This window comes from Desmodus rotundus, chromosome 12 (assembly GCF_022682495.2).
Source record: "Desmodus rotundus isolate HL8 chromosome 12, HLdesRot8A.1, whole genome shotgun sequence".
In the NCBI taxonomy this organism is placed as follows: Eukaryota; Metazoa; Chordata; class Mammalia; order Chiroptera; family Phyllostomidae; genus Desmodus; species Desmodus rotundus.
Genome location: NC_071398.1, coordinates 74,517,401 through 74,538,391, shown reverse-complemented (window position 1 = coordinate 74,538,391; position 20,991 = coordinate 74,517,401). Strand labels below are relative to the sequence as shown.

General features: G+C 47.0%; 1 protein-coding gene across 1 annotated transcript; it reads left to right on the top strand.

Moving 5' to 3' along the window:
* The first annotated feature begins 118 nt into the window (after nucleotides 1-118).
* Nucleotides 119-3,793, top strand: BTG2 (BTG anti-proliferation factor 2). The gene is made up of 2 exons (XM_024574943.4): nucleotides 119-382; nucleotides 1,408-3,793. Exons 1-2 carry the CDS (start codon nucleotides 229-231, stop codon nucleotides 1,740-1,742), a joined length of 489 nt encoding a protein of 162 aa, XP_024430711.1. The 5' UTR covers nucleotides 119-228; the 3' UTR covers nucleotides 1,743-3,793.
* The last annotated feature ends 17,198 nt before the right edge of the window (nucleotides 3,794-20,991 follow it).

Genomic DNA, 20,991 nt, shown 5'->3' with positions numbered 1-20,991 from the left:
GTGAGCAAAGGGGGAAACGGCGCGGGCTCCGGCCCCGCCCCCATCCGCTGGCGGCGACCAATGAGCGAGGCCACCGGCTACCCCGCCTCTAGGCAGGGTATGAAAGGCGCATCCTGACGGCAGTCGGGTTAGAGCCCCAGCCACGGCTGAGAGGACGCGTCCGCCAGGGTTAAGACCCCCGGAGGTTGCTTACAGCTCCCGGCTGCCGCACACCGAACCGCGCACAGTATGAGCCAGGCCACCTGGACCGGGAAGAGAACACACATGCTCCCGGAGATCGCTGCGGCCGTCGGCTTCCTCTCCAGCCTCCTGAGGACCCGAGGCTGTGTGAGCGAGCAGAGACTGAAGGTGTTCAGCGGGGCTCTCCAGGAGGAACTAACAGGTGAGCCAGGGGGTCCAGGCCCCTCACCCCGCCACCGGGGCTCAGCCCCCCTCCCTACCTGTCCTCCTTCCCGCTGGGCTCCTCAGCGAGCAGCCCGCAGGTCCCCAGCTCCCAGCACTGTGGTCAGGTCTTGATCCGTGGTGATTCTTGTGGGACGCAGCGGGCACAGACTCTTGTCCTGCAGTGCGATTCCGATTCCCCCGGCTTATGCCCGGGAAGAGAGGGTACCTGCGGGTCTGAGTGCGGACTCATCTTCCTCACTGGACTCTGAGACTCTCGAGGACGCCGCGGGTGACAAATCCCGGCCGGCGAGAGGAGCTCTTTTGGGAGAGGAAGGTGCGCTCGAACGTTCTCAACAACTGGAGTCCCAGGCCTGGTTTTTCCTGCTGTGCGCGCGGCTGTTGTCCTGTACCGGTTGTTGACTTGCTCTAAGTTGGAGTCCGGCTCCTTTTGTATTCTGAGTCGAGACCCATAAGCCATCTGCCACCTATTACGATGCCGCGAGAGCCTTGTCGGTAGTAACTGTGCTCTGTAGGAGTGTGTGTTGTGGGGTGGGGGCTGCGCGACACAGGGAGGTGGAGAAGAAATAGGCAGTGGCTGGCTGGGGAGAGACCTGTCCCCCAACTGTTTCTAGCCCCTTGGTCGGCAGTGTTGTGCAGCCACAGCCATCTCTGAATGTACCCACACAAGTTCTGTTTTCTGAGGAGCAACATATGTTTCGTTGAAGCAACCATTTTTTGGCCCCTTAGCCAGCCAGTTGCTAAGGGGCTCTTACTTCAAAGGAGGTAGAAGGAGACTCTGGGGCCCAGGGTGGGAGGTGCAGTAATTTGCTGTGGATCCAGCCATGACCATTGCCTTCCTGGCTTTGAAACTGGAAGTCAGGACAAACCACCTTGTTGAGTTAAACTCACTGAGTCCCTTCCTCTCCTTTATCCCTTCACCACCACCCCTCCTCCTTTGCAGTAGTAGCACCCCTGGTCCAGCTGCTCTAACCAAGGCGTCTGCCTCTTGACCTGTCTCCACAGAGCACTACAAACACCACTGGTTTCCTGAGAAACCATCCAAGGGTTCCGGTTACCGCTGTATCCGCATCAACCACAAGATGGACCCCATCATCAGTAAGGTGGCCAGCCAGATTGGACTCAGCCAGCCCCAACTTCACCAGCTGCTGCCCAGAGAGCTCACCCTGTGGGTGGACCCCTACGAGGTATCCTACCGAATAGGGGAGGATGGCTCCATCTGCGTCCTGTATGAGGAGGCCCCGTTGGTCGCCTCCTATGGGCACCTCACCTGCAAGAACCAAATGATGCTGGGCAGGAGCAGCCCCTCCAAGAACTATGTGATGGCCGTCTCCAGTTAGCTCCCCTGCCACCCTCGCCTAGCACTCTACTGTACTCATCCTGCCGTGACAACAGTCTACATCATACCTCAACCTGGGGAACTGTATTTTAAATGAAGAGCTATTTATATATATTATTTTTTTAAGAAAAGGGGAGGAAAAACACCTAAAGATTTTTTAAAGAAAAAAAAATTCTTAAAGGGTGCTGCTTGGAAGCAGCTTCCCCAGGTGCCTTTGGAGACAACTGTTGTGTACTTCAGTCTGGGAGCCAGTGTCTGCCTATGGGAGTGGGGAGTGTTTAGAGGTGGGCCTGACCGAGGTGAGGTGAGGGAAGCTTGGCAAGCACTTCAAGAAGATGTGAGAGGGAGCAAGCAAGGTTAACAGCTGTAAATGAGATAGATCAAGATCTGCCCTGGGAGCTAGGGGGCAGGCTGCTTCAAAACCGTCACTCTCCCAGCCTGCAGCACTGACCTCAGGGACATTCACGAACTTAATTCATGCTGCCTAATGTTCACTTTTGTTTTTCTGATGAGATCCTGGGCAGAGAGTGATTCCTTCTATCCTAAGCAGCTTTTCTTAGAATCATCACTAAATTCTATCCCCAGGGTCTTGTAGATGTTGCTTCTCAGCCAGGAATCTAAAGCTTTTTGTTTTGGGGGTGTCAGGGGAGTGAGTGGTAAGGCAGGGGTTGCTTTGCAATGTGCTGCTTTGTGTGTAACTGTGATGAATCATTTGAGGGTGATTTGCAATGGAATTTTAGGACCCAAAGAGTATCCACTGGGTTTTTTTAGGCCAAAATCCTTCTTTCTGGAACCATATGAAAGTCCTAATGCTGCTGCCATTATCCCTTTGAGAGGTGGCTCAAAAGCTATAGGGAACACCAGGTCTTTTATTACTGCCTTCTTTAAAAAAGCACAGAACTCCTCTGTAACTCTCCCCACTTCTCACCTCTGGTTGGGTCATGGAGCTACCCTATTTTCTAGGACAAGAGTTCTCATCACTGTGCAATATGGCTTCCCAGTCCCAGAAGGGGGTGCAAATCTAGCCTTCAGAACCTCCTGGTGCTCTGGTGGGCTGAGGGAGCCATCTCTCTCTCTCTCTCTCTGTCCTCAGAACTGTAGCTGGCTGCTCAGGTATCCCATGGCTGATCGAGAGAAGGCCCCAAATTCTATAGGATTACTTGGTATTCTTGTAGGGCAGACACTAAAACCAAACATTGGGCATTGTTTTTTCTCCCTGGTGCTCAGAGCATCTCTGGGAGAGGTTGCTGACTCTCTCAGTTCAATCCAAATTTGTCTGTAGACTTGTGCAATATTTACTGTTCTGGGTTGGAGAAAAAATGGAAAACTACCTTTGGTTTCTCAGTGACATTAGTGAGGGGTCCTCAGAAGGCCTTGAGTTTTCCTAAACCTGAACCACCTTAAAAACGACAAAGCTCGAACATCTGGTCAACCGGGCTACCCTCCTGCTATTGCCCTTCAGTGAGGAACCTCCCCCCCCCCAACCACTCTTAAAGTCTCCTCCCCATTGCATCCCCCCTTCCTGAGGATCCTAACTACTCATTCTGACTCAGAGGTGCTATTTACCAAACACTCTCCCAACCCATTCCTGTCTGTTTTGCCTCCTTTTCAACTCTCCAGATCCAAGCTGTTTTCCCAAACTCTGCTTACAGTGTTTGTTGCTTTAAAGGTAACTTCGGGCCCACAGACGCAGGAGCTTATTTTCTGGCTGGTGGGTTGAAACAAAGCTGTGAATCACTGAAGATTATGTTGTTGCATTTTGTCTGCAAACAGGTCCTTGCTTTCTTAGAAACAGCCTTATGGTCTCATGCTTAATCTTTTCTCGCTTCTCTTTATGATGTTCACTTTAAAAAAATAAAAATGCCCAGAGCTGGACTGTTGAGCAGGCCTGTCTCTCCTATTAGGAAAAACATAATAGTGCTTTTGTAAGCTATTCTGAAAGAAAAGACAAAGGTTACTAACTGTCTAATAGTGTTTTTATATGGAAGAATGTACAGCTTTATTGACAAATGTACACTTTTTTGTTACTTTAATAAAACTGTAGCAGATGAAGTGCGTGGTGCAGAGAAGGTAAAATTACCATATCGCTAATTTGGCTGTCTTTCTGATCCAAATCCTCTCTTTGTATCTTCAGTTGCACTCTGAAGACCTAAATCATGTGGCTAGATAAAAAAAAAATCTAAGTTGTATGGTAAGGGCATTTGTAAGCATCCCCTCTTCCCTAGGAAGTAACTCCTTATTTACTTCCTCGAATGCATATTCTAACAGTTCACAGCGTTCTGGTAGCAAAGCACTTAATTCAGCCAGGGCCTATCTTATGCATCCTGTTCTTGCTAGGCCTTAGTTGTATTCACTCCTTTCGTTCAGCAAGAATATATTGTCAGTAAGTTCCGGGCACTAGAAATATTAAAGGTGATTATGACACACAGCTCGTCTTCTCGCAGACTAAGGTGGTGAGCAGGAGACACCGAGCCCTTTCCCAGGTTGGGCAGAATTGTTAGGAATTACTGGTACAGGCTCTCCTGTACTCTCTGGAACTACCCTTTGCTGCCCACAAGTCTTGTATTATTGGACAAGAAAAGTCAGACCTCAGTAGTTTCCACTGACATCACAAGTACATTTTTGACCCGAGCTAGTTTTTTTTTTAATTCCCTTGTCCATAGGTGCTGTCTTTAAATTTTAAACATGTTGACTCATGAACAATGAGACCCCCACCCCAAACACACACATTTAATTTCACACATCCACGACTCTCCTCAACAAGCTTGTAGTTTAACCTAGGTGTCCTAAGTGGCAGGTGGGCCTTGGAGGCTATGTGTGATGCACTTGGAGAGTAGGTGAGTCAGGATATGTAGATTGGGGAAGACAGCTTATCTGTATCATAAATAGATTTGGTTATGGAGACCCACTTGTGTTGAGGGGTTATTTAAATAAATGTTCCCATTTTCATTTGCAGCTCCTAATACAAATGTCCAAGGCACGATAAGGATCCACTTTTTGGGGTGTAAGGACCCAGGGTTAAGGCTGAATTGTTGCCCATCCAAGAGTGCTATTTTCCTTTTTGGTACAAAGTCAGCATCTACATTGTTTCTTAGTAGGCCCCACTTAAGAAGAATATTTCATTTAGTAGAAAGCCTGAAATTCACCGAAGCTTGTCTAGAGGGTAATAGGACATCATCACACATCCCTGTCTCCAAGCCAGGGAATCTGCAGAGCTGCAGATTCATCTTGGGGTTGCTTTTGGCTCTTGGCAGACTAAACAGTCCCTCAATTTACATGAAAGGGGTCTGTGATCAAGGAATATGTTACTTGCATTAGATCTGACCAGATTCACCATGGGTGGAAAGTGCCACCTAGCCAGCTGAGGTACAGGGGCAGTCCCCAGAGTTGTAAGTGGTAGTAGCTTCATGTGTCAGGGACTGAGCTTTAATTGGCCATTCTGCTCCCAGCTTCCCCAGTTGGTAAACAATGCCAGCCTGACTGAGCACTGGGAGACCTGTGCTCAGTCAGCTGTTTCTGGATGATAATGTGCCTCCCAAAGAGTCTAGACAAGGCCCTGGGAGCTGCAGATTAAGAGCCCATCCTGGCTCCTGATAAGAAGCTTTGGGTGGAGGAGTCCAGGATGCTTCAACAACAAGCCCCAGTAGCAAGAAACCCACTTCTGCGAGTCTGAAATCTAATCCTTTAGCAAACTTTGGTAAGAGAAGATAGGCCTCCTGGCTTCCTGGTCAGTGCCAGCACCCCAACCCAACAAAGCATGGAACACTAGAGAGCGTTCTGGACTGGCAGGGAGAATATATGGGTGGTAGTCTGGATTCTTCTTCCTAACCAGCTGTGTTTGGACAAGCCCCACAATTTTCCTGTCTCAGAAATTAGGGGTTTGGTTTAAATGACTTCTGTTCCTTTCGTCAGCTTTTGATTCTAAATCATCTCCATTATCCTAGCAATCACTGTAGGGTAAATTAGCACAATGATTATCATCATTTTCAATTAGGTGAACTGAAAGGGTTTTGGGGGGCTGGGAAGTACAAGAATAATCTCTGGTTTGTATCACACTCCTGCCTGATAAGTTTTCCGTGTCCAAGGTAGTGAGGCAGCTGCAAACAGATGAGGCGCTCAGGCTCTGGTGTGAGTTTGACTGAGGGAATCTCATCAGCTCTACCACCTGCCTACTGTCTGTGCAACCCAGGCCAAGTCACTTCACCAACCAGGCCTCGTTTCCCCATTTGTAAAGTGGATTAAGAATAGAATCCATCTCACAATCTTGTTAGGAGGTTTAAATGAGATCAATGAACTACTTAGAATTAGTGCTTTTCACATTTAAGTATTCAATAAATGAGAATTGTAGTTTTAAGTAGAAGTTAACCTCATCTCTCCAAGGTGTTCCAAATTGGTGCTGAGATGACTAAGGACACTCTGGCATTCTGATAACTGGAAGGAAACCATTATTAAAGTAATAGTTCCTACTAGCACCTTCCAAAATGGCTACGGTTAACACCATCCAAGCAAGTCTGTATCTTCTTCTCCCATAGATGACTTTCAATCCTTTGTTTAAAAACTTCACAGTCCCAAAACCCATCCTAGTGTAATATGTAGCCCATAAGAGCCTGCTGAATGAAAGAACTCATGTCTGACCTCTGCCATCTTTGCTGAAATGTATGGTGACCTGCTGATTCCACGGTCTGCTTGTGGATTAATTCCAAACTGAGGTAGATGCTCATTGACACACAAAGTGGGCAGGAAAGGGATTTTCTAATAACAACTTTGCTCACCTCCATTCTGCCCAACTGTGGAATCACACCCACCTGCTCTCCCTTCCCAGAAGAGAGAGAAATGATGACGCTGAGAAGGGTAAGCTTGATGAGTTCTGGCTTTCTCTCCATATCATTTCTTTACTGGCAAGAAAAACATTTGAGCTCAGTCTAAGAGGCTACTAGGGCCCTGGATAACCATTGTATGCAAACAAGTGTACCCTAGATGTGCAGCCAGTCCTATCCTCTGCTTTGATAGGAGCCTGGTTCTCTGGCCCCAGCAGCTCGAAGTCATTTTGTTCCCAGCTGACACCTGGCTGTACCACTCCCCACCATCAGTCCCATACACAAGAGCAGGCCTTTATTCAACCCTTGTCCAGTAAACCTGACAGGCCATCCATGTAGCTGGGCAGGTTGAAGCAATGGTGACTTCGTTTACCACCATGAGCAGGGAGGAGCCACTTAAAGTTCAATGAGCCCCAGGTGATAGAAGGTGGGACCAGGAAATCAGTGAGTGAGGATGGCTGGACAGAGGCTGTGCTAAACTTGGAGAACAAGCTCAAGCCTTGTCTGAACCCCCCATCTGACCCCACTTCACTCCTTAGTTCTAGTCCACTGTCATCCTGGGAGACCAGTGATACCAGATACTGTGATTTTTCAAGAGAAACCTGAAATATACTTTTATTTAATATCTCCCTAAATTCTAATGATGGTAACTACTTTTAAGTGTTAAACACTTTTTTTTAAGTACATATCTTCATAGGCCCCCATTCTGTGACCTATGATGCATCTGGAACCTCTTGAGTGTGGGGATGTGGAGGTTTCTGAGCTGTCCCCTCTCCCACACACATATTAGGAGGGAGGCTTTCACCATGGCCACAGTCTCAGGAAGAAGCATCCATCACGTTCCTGATAGAACCAAAGGCACACGCCTCTGCTTCTCTGCAAAGATTCAGCTGGAAGCAGCTCTCCCCACTCTCAGTCAACTGGTGTTCATTAACTTGTGCCTGGGACTTCAGACTCTGGGCCTGTGCTCAAGGAATGCCCTGCCCGCTTTCTACCCACTCACTTTTATCTGGTTAACTCATCTGTCAAGATTCAGACCATCACTTCCAGGCACCTTTCCACTGGCATCGCTCCCTTCCCCCATGTGTGTTCCCATGATACTCAGTTCTTTCCTCTGTCCTTGTGCTTATAACTTTGAATCTTAGCTAAAATGTTGACCCCAGACCTGCCGAGCAGTGTCTGGTGCTTCATAGGTGTTAGTGAATATAGTGAATATTCAGGTTGAATAAATGCCAAGAATAAGGGCCTAATAGATGAAAGGGATTTAAATCAGGTGGAATAAAAACCAGTCAGGTCAATTCAGGATCTGCCAGTGAGGGATCCCAGCTCAAAATAGCCAACCTGTGGACTGTACCTTGTTAAGAAAACGATCTTTAAAATCTTGCAGGCTATTCTGCCTTTAAGCACCTGCTATTAAATGTAAATGTAACTTAGAGAGGAGTGGACACGCTTTAAATCATAATGTAGGAGAACTTTAGTTATCAATTAACTTCCTAAGTAGGTTTACCCAGAAGGTAATTGCATGGAGAAAAAAAGGCTGGACTATCAGGAAGGCACTCTGACAGAAGTGGCAGGAAAAAGACTCCACGGCTACTGAACACTGATCTCGTCCACAGGAATCATCCTTCCTACTGACTACTTGGGAGGCCACTGTGGGCGGGGGGTGGGGGTGTGCAAGTAGCTCTAGGCTTAGAAATTGGGGAGTAGGGACCCTAGCTTCAGGCCTAACAATAACTAGTAATAGATTTCTTGGACATCCTAGACTAGCCCCTTCCGCTTGTGAGCCTGTACTGTTTTGTCATCTGTAAAATGAGTCACTGGTGGCCCTGGCCAGTGTGGCTCAGTTGGTTGGAGTGTCGTCCTGTAACAGAAAGTTTACGGGCTCCATTCCTGGTCAGAGCACATACCTAGGTTGCAGTTCCAAACCCTGGTCAGGGCACATGTGGGAGGTGACCAATCGATGCTTCTCTCTGACATTGATGTTTCTCTCCCTTCTTCTCTTGGATGAGGATAAAAAAATCTCCTCAGTTGAATATAACAAAATAAAAATAATATAAAATAAAATGAGTCACTTGTGCTAAACCATCTCTCACCATTCCATTTCCATTTCCAGTTGGAACAAGAAAATCTGTTTTTTCTGTTCCATTTCTGGCCAGCACATAGTCCTGGGCCTGCCCCTGTCACTCTCAAAATACCACAACAGCCTTCTACCTGCTCCACTAGCCCCAGGGAGCCTGGGACAACCCAAAACTCCTTTTTCATCATGCCTTTCCCTCCCTGCTGCCTTTCTTTTCCGTTTGGAATCCCTAATATGGGAATACAAGGGTCTCCCAATCTTTCCAAGCCAAACTAACCATGCCCAGACTCCTCCCTCACCTTATCAATTCTCTCCTGCTCACCTCTCCTTGCAGCTGTGCCCACATTTGCAAATTTCTCTACTTTGCCAATGTTCATGGCCCAAAACTATTTGTAAAACTAGTTTGACATACTTTTTTTCTAAGATATGAGTACCTAGTATGTGCTGAACACCCACTACTGCCAGGCATTCTGCCTGGCGACTTACACGCAGGCTCTCTCCTGCACATGAGCACACTGTGAGGTATTGCTACCTCAAGCTCACAGAAGAGAAAAGCAAAGCACCAGTACCTAGACAGGGAGTGGGACACAGGTTTGGAACCTAGTTGTGACTGTCTCCAGAGTTCATGCTTTTCCCTTTACCTGCTGCTTCTTCGGGATGCCTTCCCTGAATAATTTCATTGTTCTCTTCATAAACGTTATTACTTTAGGTCTTTTCAACATTTATACATGTGCTTTGAAACTGCTCACACTTTTATCACTTATTCCTTACTCCAGTGTCTCTTAGTGATGTGTACACATGGTTTATTACTGACCGCACTTTTTAAAATCACATTTTTACAACAAATACAGCCAGCACATTTTCATTTATTAATTTTGGTTGATGTCTCATAGCTTTGCAAGCTTGCGCCCCCTTTCCAGTTGTTACCATATGAGCCTCCATAGCAGGAACCATGGAATTATTTCTTTTTATACTTCCATGTGCTGTCTACGACTTGGTCCAGAGCAGTCTAAGTACACTAGCTGTTAAATGAAAAGATAAGGGTTGTGAAAACTGTGGTGTTCCCACAGGTGGCCATAGGGCAAGTCCCCTCTCCTCACTGTCCCCTTCTCTCCTCCCATTCCATACCTAAAAGGGAAAATGCCCTCTCTGGAGGTTTCTAAGCAGGGGTGGGAGAACCCTGTGAGCTGAGTCTCCCTCCATACATACACACTAGCAAACATGTTCCTGGGTGGATGCTGATGATAGTGCATCATTTGGTCTACTTGGTTGTCTCTTTCACCCCAAACCACAACAACCTAAAATAATAAGCAGAGTAGGTAGACATGGACATAAATACATTGGGAAACAAATGGAGGCTTGTTTTTGGAATAAACTTTTATGTAACATAGGCTAATGCATAGGGTAAGGATTCTGTCTTCATGCCTGGACTGTGGGTTTAAATTTACATGGTTTAAAGAGGATCAGATTCTCTGGTGAGAGTAAGGAGGCCATGGAAGGAACAAAGGGGGACAGAGGCAAAGCCATCTAGGAGCCTTTCTTTTATAAGTGTTCTTGTCCTGGCTCTAGAAAAGCTGAGGCTAGAGGGGAATGATCCCTTTACTATGTGGGTGGGGGGTGGGGATGGGAGAGACAGTACATTTGAGCGACTCAGCTGCTAGTTCCCAGCAGCTGGTAGGTGCCAAGAGAAGTGTGATTAAATGCCCAAGCCCCTCCCCACTCTTCACCAGCCTAACTACTCCCCCAAAATCCTTTGTTCTCTTGGGCAGAGCTTCCCCTCACCAGCTGCGTGCTCCTGCAGGTGTTTCCTGTACTCTCTTCTGGCTGGGTGGCAGAGGGCAGGCAGAAGAAGTCTGTTTTGGCTTCCTGTGAGCCAAAGGCAGCCTGTGAGGGGGAGGCAGGGCACTCCTGTATCTGGAGAGAACTGACCACAAGCAGCAGCTGCCTCCTGACACCTGCCTTTCTGAGAGTGTGTCCATAGTAACTGAGCGCAAGAAGGAAGAGGCTTCCTCAGCAGAGCAAGACAGGGGCTTCCGTTGGGTCAGACCAGAGGGGGTTGGTCATTTTACAAGTGAGATGTCCAGAAGCTTCCCACCCCAATTCCCTTTCCCCAAGGGAGAGGGGTGGGGTCAGGGCCTAAAGTGTGGGTCACTCCAGGGACCTCAGGGCTGAGCCTTATGTGAAATGGCAGTTGCCTCTGAATGAAAAAGCCAGGAGTGGACAGTGGCTGGCTTGGTAAAGCCTCCATGTTCTTACCTCAGACCTGAGACTGCTCCACTCCCTATCTTGTCCAAGATGCCCCAACCCCAGTCAGTTGGCGCAAAGACAAACACTATCTTGGGTTTCTTTCTGGCCACTCTTCCCAGGAAGGCAGGGCAGTCTTTTCAGTTCGTTTCTCCGTTTCAATGGAAACAATCCACTCATCTGTGTGATTATTTCTACATCTTCCTGTTGGCTCTGGGGAGCTGGACTGTCTGTTTTGATGCTACATAGTAACTCCCGTGCTTGCATAGGGCATGGCACACTGTAGGTTCTCAACAACATTGTAAATGAATGAATGAGAATGTTACCTCTTTAATCCTTTTCTATCTTTATGTTTGTGATGAGCTAAAAGAATAACACAATAAAACATAGCATTAGTGAGCACTCACCATATACATGATCTCATTAAATCCTCGGAATAACTCTGTTGGGTTGATATTATTACCCTTAGAGTATAGATGAAGAGACTAAAGGAGTCTCAGGGAAGGTGAAACAAATTACCTATGGGCGTGTGGCTAGTATGTGGCAGAGTCAGACTCCAATCCAGGACTGACTGAAAAAACAAAGAAAAAAAATTAAGGCAAAACTGGAACCAAGGTTTCTTTTATTTCTCCCTGTCACCCTTAGCCCTTGGGTCTTCTGGATTCCAGGAACTTTTACACCAAGCCCCAGTTCACACTGCATATACTGCAAAAGATAAGAACTCTGGAATCTCAGTCTTACATATCTTTTATATCCAAGCTCTCCTCTGTGAAATCCTTGACATTTATCCTAGTCTTAAGTGATTTTATAAAAATCTTCAGAACTCTTCTAGAAAGAAGTCACTGCTCCTATCCTCACTCATGCATATGGTGTTTTGTGTGCATATGTCTTTCACAGATTTTATTTTGTTTATATGTCATACGTCAACTTCAGCATAAGGTCCTAGATATCACTCTGATATTGCTCAATAAGAGCAATAGCATCTGAGTCTAAGATAACACCTGGGTATAAATCTGACAGCAAGAAGGGCTGAGGGACCAGGTAGTCCAGTCCAGACACAGGAGTGCACCCCCACCCCCTTGCCCTTGTCTCTTTCCAGGTGGAGAATCCTGATCCAAGAGACATGGACCAGCCAGATGGATTGCTTTGCACCTGCTGATTTCCAAGCACTGGTGCAAAACACAGGGGCTCCTTGTGTTCTTTGTGACCCACTTCCTTTCTTACTCCTCAGGGTGGAGGCTTACGTGTCAGTGGCTTTTTTTGTTTTCACAAGAGGAAAATAATCTCCCTTTTATAGTCACTGCTTGACCAATAGGCTTTTCCCATTGCACCTCCCAGGTGGAAGAAAAAAAAAGAATGGGACACTAATTGTGTCCTGGGATGAGACTGAAAGATACCCTGGTGGGTGGAACAGGATATAAAAGCACTTGTTAAGATTATAATTTTATTTCAATATGAGGGATTGAAGTGGATCGATGCTCGTCTTGAAGTCCAGGGTCTGTATCTGGACTCTAGCACAGGGCCAGCTGCTTGTAGCAGCTTGAAAGATATCTTTATGGTTTTGAGTTTTCAGCCTCTGCCTAGCCAGCAGGCAGTGGGTATCCTGGAGTGAGAGCCCTCTTATGTCTAGAGACAGATCCTTGTGAGACACACAAGGTGAGTAGTAGGGCAGAGACAGGAGAGCTGGGCATTGTCAGCCCAAAGGAGGTAAAGGGATAATTATATATGAGAGTACATAAAACAATGACAACAGAGGATTAAGTGCAAACTAATGTAATTATGCAGAGCAATACATTATACACAAATGCTCAGGTGGCAGCCAGACAAATAAAAATAATCTGAGATGGGTGAGGTTAGCTTGAGTAAAAATTGGGAAAGAAAGCTGTTTTGAGAAATGCCCTTACTATCCTATGCCAGAAAGAAGAAACTCAATCCAGCTCTGAGCATGGGCACCTTGGCCAACACACACTGGAAGCCAGTGGATGGGAGGAAGAGCAGGGCATGAAGTCAGGTAGGAGGGAGCTGTGAGCTCTCTTGCTTCTGTTCCCTGCCCAGCCACTCCGTTCTTCCCTTCCCCCCATTTCTGCACCCCAGCACCACCAGCTCAGCCCTTCTGCAGCAAAAGCAAGCCAGGGAGGGAGTTTAGCCCAGAAGAACACCTGCCTGTGGCCTCAGAATCATAACTAGCATATGGTATACCTTTTCACTGTTTTAAGACACAGGAAATGATTCCTTTTTATTCTAAATTTATTGAGATCTAGCCCCTTAACCTACAGTTCCCACTAGTCCTCCCAAATCAGGCTGGGCTGATATTACAAGGCAACAGAATGAGGGAGACAAAAAATGGGAGATTCAGGAACTGGGAGGACAGGGAGAGGGAAACCTCCACCCTTACCCTATTTAAAAAGAGAGAGAGAGATCTTTGCATTGCCTTGGATCTTTCTGGTCTCAATTGCCTCAGGAAATACTGGGTTGGCCAAAAAGTTCGTTTTGTTTTTCCTGTAAGATGGTTCTAGTAGCGCTTAGCTGTCTATAATTTCATTTGAAACAACTTTGTTAGATTGTATTGTGGCAGCTTCATATCAATGTGCATTAAAAAAACCATTGAAATTGGTGAATTTTTGTGTAGGTATTTTAACATTGAAGATGGAAGAAAACACGCAACATTTTATGCTTTATTATTTTAAAGAAGGTAAAAACACAGCTGAAACACACACACACAAGAAAGATTTGTGCAGTGTATGGAGAAGGTGCTGTGATGGATCAAATGTGTCAAAAGTGGTTTGTGAAGTTTTGTGCTGGAGATTTCTCTGTGGACAATGCTTCATTCACAGTTGGGTAGACCAGTTGAAGTCGATAGCGATCAAATTAAGACATTAATTGAGAACAATCAATGTTATACCATGTGGGAGATAGCTGACATACTTAAAATATCCAAATCAATAAAGTTATTGGTAAAAATGAAAAATGTGTCTTTTATTTTACAGAAAAAACTGAAGGGACTTTTTGGCCAACCCAATAATAGAGTGAAGTACTTTGAAAAACTTTTAGTGTCATGCCCATCCTACCTCCTGGGAGGTATGAATATAGGGAAATTGAAAATGAAGCTATATATTTGCACAGCCTCTCCATTTACAGAGCACCAGATCACAGTCAGCTTACTCTCCATGTGATGGGAGTACAGCTGGTGGGTGATTTTACCCCCAAATTACACAGAGTAAACTGGGACTCAGACAGCCTAGGCAACTTGCCCAAAATTACATAGTAATCAGATGGTGAGCTGAAAATGGAAGCTGGTTTTGACTCCTGGTCCACTCTTTCCACCTAGCTTTTTAATGTTTGAGGACACAGATAAATTATTTTGAAGGAATCCCATTCTAGAACAACTCAAACTGTATAATTTAATGGCAAAGGGCCCAGATCCCACTCTTTTCCAACTGTCCCCAGGGCTTGGGATTTTTCCATTTAACCATATTTCCAAAGAGGTAAAACAACACCCAGTCAAGGGATTTTTGCCTAAAGAGAACCTGAAAGCATAATGCCCCGTACTAACTGCAACATAGCATTGTTGCTCCAAATTGAGGTCTCCCCTGCCAGGGCTCCTGGCTCTGCACAGAGCTGGCCGTAAGCCCAGGAGAAGCACAGGGTAGAGCCTCCCCTAAGAAGGACAGATGGGCATGATGGCCCAAGAGCCAGTGCTTTGAACAACCTTTTTGTTTTCCAGCCAAACATCCAGGTCAGTTCCCCTCTCATCTCCTGCTCTTTGGTAGTCTCCCCCAACCCCTTCTCTCTTTGGGTTGGCTCTGAGGAGCCAATAGGCTCTGGAGGGATGGGGGCCACTGTCCTTTGACTGGGAGATGGATGAAAGGAGGCTTGCAACTGTGTGGGGCGACTGTTGCCATCTGTCTAGAGGGTCTGACCCATTCACTTCGTGCACCGCTGGGCTTGGGCCTTTTGTTTAGTTGGCTGGGGAGGAGGGGGCGTTGCTGTAGGCAGTGAAGGGAGGTAGAGGGTGACAGAAGCAGCTTCTTTGTGTCTGTACCAAACTTTCAGTGACTCACTGGGATAATTTGCATTAGGAAGCTGCTCAAGCCCCAAACCATTCAAGTGATTGACAACCTCCAGCCCTCTCCTCATTTTACACCCCCCTTCAGCCAAACAGCTCCCAGGTTAGTGAAGGTTGCCCTAGCCCCTCCGCAGGGATGGGGACCAGGACAAGGTGCTCTGGACCTCTCTGTCCCCATCTTTTTCCCAGTGTAGGTACGTCTGGGGTCCTCCACCCTCTACACCCCCATCAGTCCTTTACAGTCATTCTCTTTTTGTTTGGTTTCTGTGGCCAGACAGGCAGAGGGGCCAAAGCAGGAGAAAAAGCCCATTAGCTGCCAGGGAGCTGAACAGGAAAAGAAAGGAGCTAAATAGAGGTGGGAGGGCTGGCAGACCTCCAGCCCAGTTACTGGTCTTTGAATAGCATCCCAGGCCAGGGGCTGGGGTCAGTGTGGGGGAGGCTTTGGGGTATTTAATTATTTAAAGGTCTCAATAATAAGGAGCTAAGTCCCTGGGGAAGGGGGGGTGGGCATAGGCAGATGGCGTGCCCAAGGAGCTGGGAAATGGTTGCCGGGTAAGTGAAGATGAGGGTGGTGGAAGGAGGCAGAGATAAGCAAGAGAATGGAGGGTGGAAGTAAAACAGAGACTGCACCCCAGACCCAAGTAGGCCCTGCCGATGGCCTTTTCCTACACCAGCTGGAGGCAGGGTGTCAGCCCACCACTCTCCAACTTCAACATTCCTGCCTGCCCTAAGCAAGATCCATTTTGGAAATAATAAGGCCATGACGTGGGAACAGGGCGGGACTGGGGTCATCCTCCTTCACCTGTCTTCTGGCACTAAGGGATGCTCCAGATTGGTTTACCGGTGACCAAGACTAAGACTAGGCAGACAGGTGGGAGAATTTTCTCTGGTTTCATTTTTTTTAATTGTGGTAAAATTCATATAGCATGAAATTCACTATTTTATCTGGTTTCAATTTATTTGGTGAGACCACCCAACAAGTCTGTTGGAAAAATTGAGAAGGCAGATAATTGGAGGTCCTGCCCGTGGGGACACATGCTGCTTCAAAAGGTAACCCATTCTAAGCCCTTTTCTCATACAATATTGCAGGTAGCGTTACCTCTTGAAGAACAAGGTCAGATAGGGTAGAAACCTACAACCCAGGTTCAAATTCAGCTCTGCTACCACAGGCACCTTACCAAACTTTTCAATGCCTCGGTTTCTCATCTATCAAATGAGGATGAAAAATAGTTCCCATTCAGTACTGTGGAGAGGATTAGCGTATGTGAAGCATTTAGAACAGGGCCTGGCTCTTAGTAAGCACACATACTATGTTACATCATCATCATCATCATCACCAGATCCAGAGGCATTTCTACAGACCACACAATGGAAACAGAGAAACAGGGATTTGGGAATTGGGTATGAGACCAAAAGAGAATTTTGCATGGGTAGGGACGATAGGATGGAGTGAGGGTGGTAGATGTGCTTCCAACCCTTCTCCCGTTTGTAATGAGCTACAATTGGAAGTGTAGTCTTTGCTGTCCCTGCAAGGCTAGTCCTGTTCGGGTAACGCACTTTGCCATCTGCACCCTGCTCCACTTTCATCTCGCTGACCCAACAGCCTCAGGGCCTCGGGCTCCGACACCTTGCTTCCTGGCCATTTGGGCACTGTCATTAGCCCTATTTTACTGACGGAATGACCTACTCAGAAGGCTGGGGCCTTGAGATTTCATTCTTCTGCACCTGGGGCTTTTCCCATTCTTTTAGCCCCTCCCAGGATGCAAGGTCGCCCAGCAGGAGGTGATCACTAGGTCACTGTGGGACACCCACTGCAAGACACCATCTTCTTTTGTCCGTCGTCCTGTCTTAGTCTTGTCTGCCCCGAACGTGGGAGCGGGTTGGGTTTGTTTTCTGCTCCTTCTAACGGAAGCAGCTCTCCAATGCTCAACACGCCTGGGGACGATGGCTACGCCTTTCAACCCAGGACAGCTGAGGCTAAAGCGACCTCACTGCGGGCTGCCTGGATCCCGTCTGCGCAGCAAGGGCCGGCCTCGGGCCTAGGGCCTCCGGGGGCGCAGGGCCGCCCCTCTGGATGGGGTTCGAGTGAGGAGCCCTAGGGCAGCCGCTCTCTCCCTCGGTCGTCAGTCAGTCCCAGCCGGCGCATCGGGCCACGACTCCGAGCTGGTGCACCGCACTTGGTCTCCGGCCAGGGCTCCCCTCACCCGCCTCGGCAACAGGCTGCTGATTGGCTGGTGGCGGGCAGAGACGGCCAGTGAACAGCCTCTCTGACGCTTGGACGCAGCGGAGGAGGATCCAGACCAAGTGCAGGGGGGGTGGGGGGGGGTGGAGGAGGAGCGTGTCCTAACTGAGCGTGGAGGCTCCGGCAGCGGCCGGCCTTTCCGGAAGGGGAGAGGCAGGAGGCGGTCCTTGGCGCGGAGGTCCCAGGCTGCACCCGAAGCCCCTCCCGCCCACTACCTGTTGCCGGAGCGTCTCGGTCCCTAAAACTCGGTGGTCCGTGATCACTCTGTATTTCGTTCTGTCGCCGTCCCCAGGCTGACTGACTGCAGGGCGCGCCCCAGCCATTCCGGAACAATTCTAGAGGCCGGGGCTCTGGACCTCTAACCTTTACCAGCCGTCTCTCGTAAATCCCTCTGAACTGGGGGGGTCCCCCGGTGTGTGACTTGGACCCTCTTCGTTTTCTTCTCGTCTGTGTGTTCACATGTCCCCTTATAGTCTCATTAACCCTCACCTTACCTCTAAAAACCAAAGTAACCAACCCCTTCGTTATACCGATCCCACTGGCACCAGCCTCACATTGTTTAATAGAAAGTACACATTTCCCAAGGTCATAGACTCTAAGCTTTGTAAAAGAAAGTATGTTGATTAACTTTGTTTCCCTACCTTGATGCACACAACCATACATACACCTTGATGCATACATATATGCACATACCTATAGACTCAAAGAACCTAGCACATTAGCATGGAGATTAGAACTCTGTCAGTGGTGACCAGGGTTTCACTCCAGCCTCTGCCACTCACTGGCTGTGTAACCTTGAGCAGTTACTTAACATCTGTGAAACTCAGTTTCTTCCTATGAAAAGCGCTAACAATAATAGCACCTACCTAGCATAGCATTACTCTGACAAAGTGCCTGGCATTCAATGCTGGTTGATAAGTGATGATATTATTTTAGGTATTAATAACAAAGGAAGGAGTATTTCTTTTCCACATTTAATCTTAGCCCTCCATTCTTGATTTTAGTGCTGGGGCAACACTTGATTCTAGGGACATTTAAAATTCCTGTCAGTAAAGCAATATAAAACTCGGAATAAAACGGGATAGTCTCACAGCCCCCACCTTAGCATGTGTCCTACTTTTAGCTCTTTAGTTTTACCATGAGAGAAATCTCTTGGCAAGACAGGATTCCTCTTTTTCTCAACGGCTTTTCTTCAAATTTCTTCCTCCCCAAATTTTAGAACAGCAGCACCCGAGAATTTATAATAAATTCCATGTTAATAGGATTTCACAGTCTCCCTTTTTCATGGACTTGTGGAGTGTTCTACCTATATCAACACCATGATGAGACTGTAAGTTTTTCCCCAACTCCTGAGGTCTGTTTTGTCACCCAGAGAAGGACTCGTCTCTCCTGTTGTCTTTGTCTTCCCCACTAATACTGCGCACTGGCACACAGATTTTCTTCAGTGAACAGAGTCTGGGAATCCAGTGCTCACAGACCCCTGGTGGTTGTCCAGTTCTGTCACCTGCTGGGCACTATTGATGTCAGATGGGGGCCTCAGTTGATGTTTTGCACTGTTAAGAACAAAAGCAGTGATGTACCTGAGACCTTCCATGGTGCCAGATGATGGGGATAGGAAGGAGGGCAGGGAGCACAAAGCACTGGGGTATGTTTCAGTGAGAAGCCAGTAGACTTGGATTTTAGTGTTGAGTCTATGCCTTTACAGTCATCAATCAAAACTGGTAGGTCTCAATTACCCTACCTGTAAATGGGTGAATCTTACCTGTCTTCTTACTATATGGATCTTTTAGGAAGAGAAATGAGGTCATACAATTGAGAGTACGTTATGGTTTTTGACCAAAAAAAGGGTGTGTTTGGGGTGGGGAAGGTAATGAGCTATTAAAATTTATTTCATGCCAGTATTTTCATTGGGCCTAAAAGAATATGATCCAATAAGTGTTATTACAAACTTATGAATCCAGCTCTGTGCTGCCTGTTGCGGAGTATATGGAGGAATCATATGACATGATCTCTACCTTTAAAGAATTTACAATCTAACCAGGTTGCTCAACTAACTTAACACATGAAACATTGATGGGTTGTACTTACTGACTGTGGGTTTATAGTGATGGTTCCCCAACCCATCCTACTCCATTCTGCAAGGAAAGGATAATCTGGTGATGTGACAATGGGCAAATAAGCGGATGGGGCCCACTCTGACCGTTACAACTGCTGGCCTCTGACCTCTCCCTTTCCAACTTTGGAGGAGCACTCCAAGCCACTCACTGATGCCTTATAAGCCACTCACTGATGCCTTCCTAGGCTTGGGGAAGTATCCATATATTCACTGGGGCTTTCTCTCCTGCTCACCTTTGATGCTGCCTTTCACCTACAGTAATATAGGTACCTACTCCTGATGCTTTCTCACCTGTACCCACCCACTGCCCTTGCTTACAAATGCCATCACAGCTATTGTAGCTGCAGCAGCTTCTCTGGGGTGGGCCCTAGGTTGGACACTGGCTTTGCTGTTATCCCCACCCATCCTGTTCTGGGCAAGAGAGGCCACCGCTCTTCTTCCTTCCACAAGAGGAGGAAGGGTGCTAGTATGCCACTTCTTATTTCTGCATTTGCCTCCCTCCCACCAGGTAGACTAGAAAGATGCAAGGTGTTCAACTTTTCCCACAGCACAGAGAGCTATGGCCCCATTCAGAGACTACCCCAGGCTTCTTGGTGGAGGGTCAGTTTGGTTGTTGCATGCCTGGTAGCTAGAGTCCAATCACAGGTCCCCAGTGTTGGGCTGGCAGATTTAGGTCCTCTCCTTTTTGTGGGATTGCCAATGAAAGCTTGGCATAAATTCTGAGAATGAGTAGATCAGTACTATCTGTTTGAAAAGAAAAGGTGGGGCATGCCAATTAAAATAAAAATCAAACCAAGTCTCACTCATCAGACTGTCAAAATTATTCAGTTCTGAAGCAGTATTTGTCATTGTGGGGATGTGGGGACATGGGGTCTCTGATGTATTGTGGGTGTGAGTACATGTGCACAACTCCTTGGAGAGCAGTTTGACAGAAAGCAGGTAAAGAAAAATTGTTCATACTTCACAACTCAGCAACTCCCTCCTGGACAAATACACGAGTGGCTCTTAACTGGTGGGTTCCCCAGTACCCCCACTCAACCAGGGACCATTTCACAACACTGGAGACATTTTTAATTTTCACTGGTGAGGACGCAGGTGCTACTGGCATCTAGTGGGTAATAGCCAGGGATGCTGCTAAATGCAAACCATTCCATCCTCCCCACCCCTGCCTGACAAAGAATTATCCATACCCAAATGCCAATAGCACCACCATTGAGAAACCTTGCCATATGCACTACAAAGACTCTCAAATGCAAGCCCAAAGAGACAGGTGAAAGAGTGTTCACTGCGTTATTTATTTCTAACAGTAAAATGTTGAAAATAATCTAAGTTATTTTAGGTTTTAGTCCCTCCAAAGGAGAATAGAGAAGTAAACTTAGGTGTATGCATACAGTAGTTAGAATGAGTGAACTGGAACTATAAGAATCAATATGAACAAATCTTGAACACAAAATAGTGAAAGAAGCAGAGTGATACATAAAGTACTACTATATACAGTTTACAGGCACAAACAACTCTCTACTTAGTTTATGGATACAAAAATAGGCAATAAAATGATATAACACACAAACCTCAGCAAGAGTTTATCTCTGGAGAGGAAGAAACGGGAATGGGAAGAGGTAAAAGCAGACTTAAAATGGATTGCAATGTTTTATTTTCTGAAAAATTCCTCTAAAGCAAGCATGACA